The sequence below is a fragment of the Marmota marmota genome, unplaced genomic scaffold (assembly GCF_001458135.2).
Source record: "Marmota marmota marmota unplaced genomic scaffold, marMar, whole genome shotgun sequence".
Taxonomy (NCBI): Eukaryota; Metazoa; Chordata; class Mammalia; order Rodentia; family Sciuridae; genus Marmota; species Marmota marmota.
In genome coordinates this window covers 4,410,334-4,413,766 of record NW_026000241.1, presented here as the reverse complement: position 1 = coordinate 4,413,766, position 3,433 = coordinate 4,410,334, and the positions used below count along the sequence as shown (strand labels likewise).

General features: G+C 56.4%; 1 protein-coding gene across 10 annotated transcripts in view; it reads left to right on the top strand.

The window, feature by feature from the left end:
- Positions 1-195: 195 nt before the first annotated feature.
- The window catches only part of Wiz (WIZ zinc finger), a 23,755-nt gene continuing 20,517 nt past the window's right edge, over positions 196-3,433 (top strand). Inside the window, exons 1-2 of one of the 10 annotated variants that reach the window (XM_048794778.1) lie at positions 196-401; positions 1,394-1,656. In XM_048794778.1, the coding sequence (XP_048650735.1) occupies positions 1,452-1,656 (205 nt within the window). In that variant the 5' untranslated portion in view covers positions 196-401; positions 1,394-1,451. Of the gene's footprint in view, positions 610-1,393; positions 1,657-3,433 lie in introns of those variants that run through there. The other 9 variants (XM_048794774.1, XM_048794771.1, XM_015489178.2 and 6 more) reach the window with 9 other exon arrangements.

Sequence of the window (3,433 nt, the reverse complement as noted above, 5' to 3'; positions counted from 1 at the left end):
AGGGCGGGGCGGAGCCGGAGCGGGGAGGGGGAGGCCTGGGCCGGGCCGGGCCAGGCGGGACCCCCCCAGGGCGGGGGGGCGGGGGCGGGGCCTGCAGGGGCGGGGGCCTGGTCGGGGGCGGGGCCGTGCAGGTGGGGGGAGGGGCGGGGGTCTTGGGGCAGGCAGGTGTCTCCCCCTACCTCCGCGGCCCCGCGGGGTCTCCCGCCCCGGGGTGCACGGGCGAAGCGCGCATCCCCGGGACCCAGGACCCCCAAGGGGTGCGCCAGCGCGGCGCAGCCCCCGTCTCTGCGGCCCTCTGGGGGCGTCTGGCCAGGAGCCCCCTCCCCAAGCTGCCAAAGTGCTCCGAAGTTGCGGTCCAGCCTGTTCCCCGCGGGCAGTGCCCACCCGGTGGGCACCTGCAGGTGCTTCCTCCAGGCCTGGCCAGGAACCCCCACCAAGACTGCCAGTCCACCGACAGGCCCCCTGGGAGCCCCAGGCCCCCTGAGGTCAGCGCCTGCAACCAGGCCTGGAGCCCCGGCCCCGCCCCGGTTGCCTGGGCCCGGCCTCCCCACCATCTCCCTGGGGAGGGCGCCTCATTCCTGCCCTTCACTTTCTGCCGTTACCTTGAAGGTATTTATAGGTGGAGAGACAGCCCCCTTTCCCTGGGGTCCTCGTTTCTGGACCAGAAGCCCCAGGGGTCCCTTTTGGCCTCGGACCAGAGCATTCTTGGTGGAGGGTGGGGAATGGAGGAACCCAGGCTGGGTATGCGTGAGGGATCATGCTGGTGAGAAGCAAAAGGGTTAATTGGTAGGGTCACTTGAGGCTGTATGTGGGTGTGAAGGGGTTAACGCTGGAGAACCCTAAGGTCTTTCGGGGGAGGGTTGGAGTGTGGGAAAAGTGCATGGGTAATTGATATGGGCAACCCAAGTGAGAAAAGTAAAAGGGTAATGATGGGGGGACTTAAGTAAGTGTATAGGGTCAGAATGTGGAAGTGGCTGGGATGTGAGGAAACAGGCATGGCCATACGGTGTGCACGTGCAGAGAAGCCAGGGTGCGACTGGCTAAGGTGACGCTGTCTGTGAATGGACAGAGGAATCTGAGAAAAGTGATAGGATTCATGATGGAAGAAAATAAGGTGGCTGGGTGTGCAGTGTAAAAATGGGGTAAACTGAGGCAGGAAAGGATCTCAGTAAATAAAGGGGTTATCCGTGGGAGATGGAGGCATGCTGCTAGAAGGGGTCATTGGAATATAATATGTAAGGATGGGACCTCAGCACCATTTATCTAGCCCACTTGGACTGGGAGGTAAACTGAGGGAATGAACTACAAGGGTAAGGATTAGAGTTTTGAGGGAGAAAAAACTGAGAAGTCCTTTTCTTACCTCTGCTAAGCATTGCCCCCTCTCTGTCTCCAGACCCACAATGACCCGCTGAGCCAATCCAGCACTGAGAGGAGTCAAGCAGAGAGCACCCATGGAGGGGCCCCTGGCAGGTGGCCTGGCCGCCCCAGATCGTCCTCGAGGCCCAGAGAGACTGCCTGGCCCAGCTCCGAGGGAGGACATCGAGGGTGGGGCCGAGGCTGCTGAAGGGGAAGGTAGTATCTTCCGGTCTACCCGTTACCTGCCTATCACCAAAGAAGGCCCCCGGGACATTCTGGATGGCAGAGGTGGCATTTCTGGTAAGAAGGTGGGCCCTGTGGCCCTGAAGGAACATTCAGCCTGTTCCCCAAAGTTCAGAGAGATCCAGGTTACATAGCACAGCAGGGTCTGAGTTGGAAGTCCAGAGCCTTCTCTTTGCACTCTAGTTTCCCATTTTAGAATTGTGAAAACCAAGACCCTCCCCCCCCCCCCCCCCGTTAGGTGGCAAGGAGCTAGGACTCAAACTCAGGTTGGCCTGGCTCCCACCTCTGAGCCAGAACTAACTGGACCCAGATGCCCATCTTGGCATCCTGAGCAACCTGCCTCAAGCATACCTGTTCCCCAGGTGCACCTTATTCCCATCAGTCTTTCTCAGGTCCTCTTTTCAGTCTTGGGAATTCTTGCTCCAGAGCCATGGGCCAAAACAGCTTGTGCCCTCTAGTGGCTAGGGAAAGACTGGGGAGTCGGGGATGCCTGCCACCCCTTGGTGCATTGGTTTGCCCTGCAAAAGGGTATCTCACTTTGTCCCCATCTCAAGATTTGTTATTAATGCATTAAATACTGAGCACCTACTATGTGCCAGGCTCTGTTCTGGGTGCTGGGAAAACAGCTATTAACAAAAGATGCCAGAGTTCCTGCCCTCTGGGCAAAGGTATTCTAGAAGGGAAGATGGATGACAAGTAACTAAACACATATTGTAAGTGCAGGTAGTGACACAGACTGTGAAGGTATTAAACAAAGTTCCAGTATCATGCCTAAGGGACCTGGGAAAGCCTCCCTGAGAAGGTGGCATTTGAGTGGAGCATGAGATGAATGGTGGGAAAGGCATGCCAGATGGAGGGAAGAGCAAGTTTAAAGGTCCTGTGGTGGGCAGGAGCCTGGCATTTTTCAAGGACCAGGCTGGAGCCTGATGTGGCTGGAGAATAGTGGGTCGATACATCAGACTTCTCCCTTCATCTCCTTGGCCTGTCCCCAAAGGCTGTTTTTCAGGAACTTCCAAACACCTTGTCAGAGGTTTCCAACATGCCATACCCTTTCTGTGATCATTTCACTTCATTCTTAAAAGAATCCTGTGGGGTAGCCTTGGTGACTATTATCCCCTGTTAGGGATTGGGAAGACCAAGACTTTGTGGTGAAATACATTGCCTAAGGTCACAGAACATGGCAGTCACATGGCTCAACAGCCCTCATCCCTTTCCACTGTGCTGCATCCTTGTGGGTCCTGCCCATCAGCACCACTCACGTTGCTCAGGTATTTACAGAGGCATCTTTGTGGGCCTAGTATTGGGACACAGCAGCGACCATGGACCCCACCATCTGGAGCAGGGGAGATGGAAGCACACTGTGCACATGTTGTGGCCCAGTTGCTGGGGCTATGAGTGGAGGAAGTACCTAGCCCAGCCTTGGAGCCTCCAGTAGTCTGCCAGATAGTGAAAGAAACAGGATGAGAGATGATCAGCCTTCAAAGCTGGTGGGAGGTATCCAGGCAGGGATCTCCACACATGCAAAACTTGGAGACGTGGTGGCACCTACAGGTGTCAGGCAGCAGGGTAATAGTGAAGTGAGACTCATTTGGGCTGAGGGTTAGCTGGTCAGTACCCAGTGAACCTTAGAAATCCCCTCAAAGCTCAGAGAGTGGCAGGATCTTGTCGCAGGTTACACAGTTGGCCAGGGGAAGGCTGGGATCTTGACTGTGTAGGAGCCCAAGGAAACAGACCTGTAGGTTGTGAAGAATTGGGCATTTCTTCTCCACCTGCAGAAACTCCAGGTCTGGAGAGAAGGAAAAGTTAGGTAAATATGTGTGTCTCCCTCCCCCCC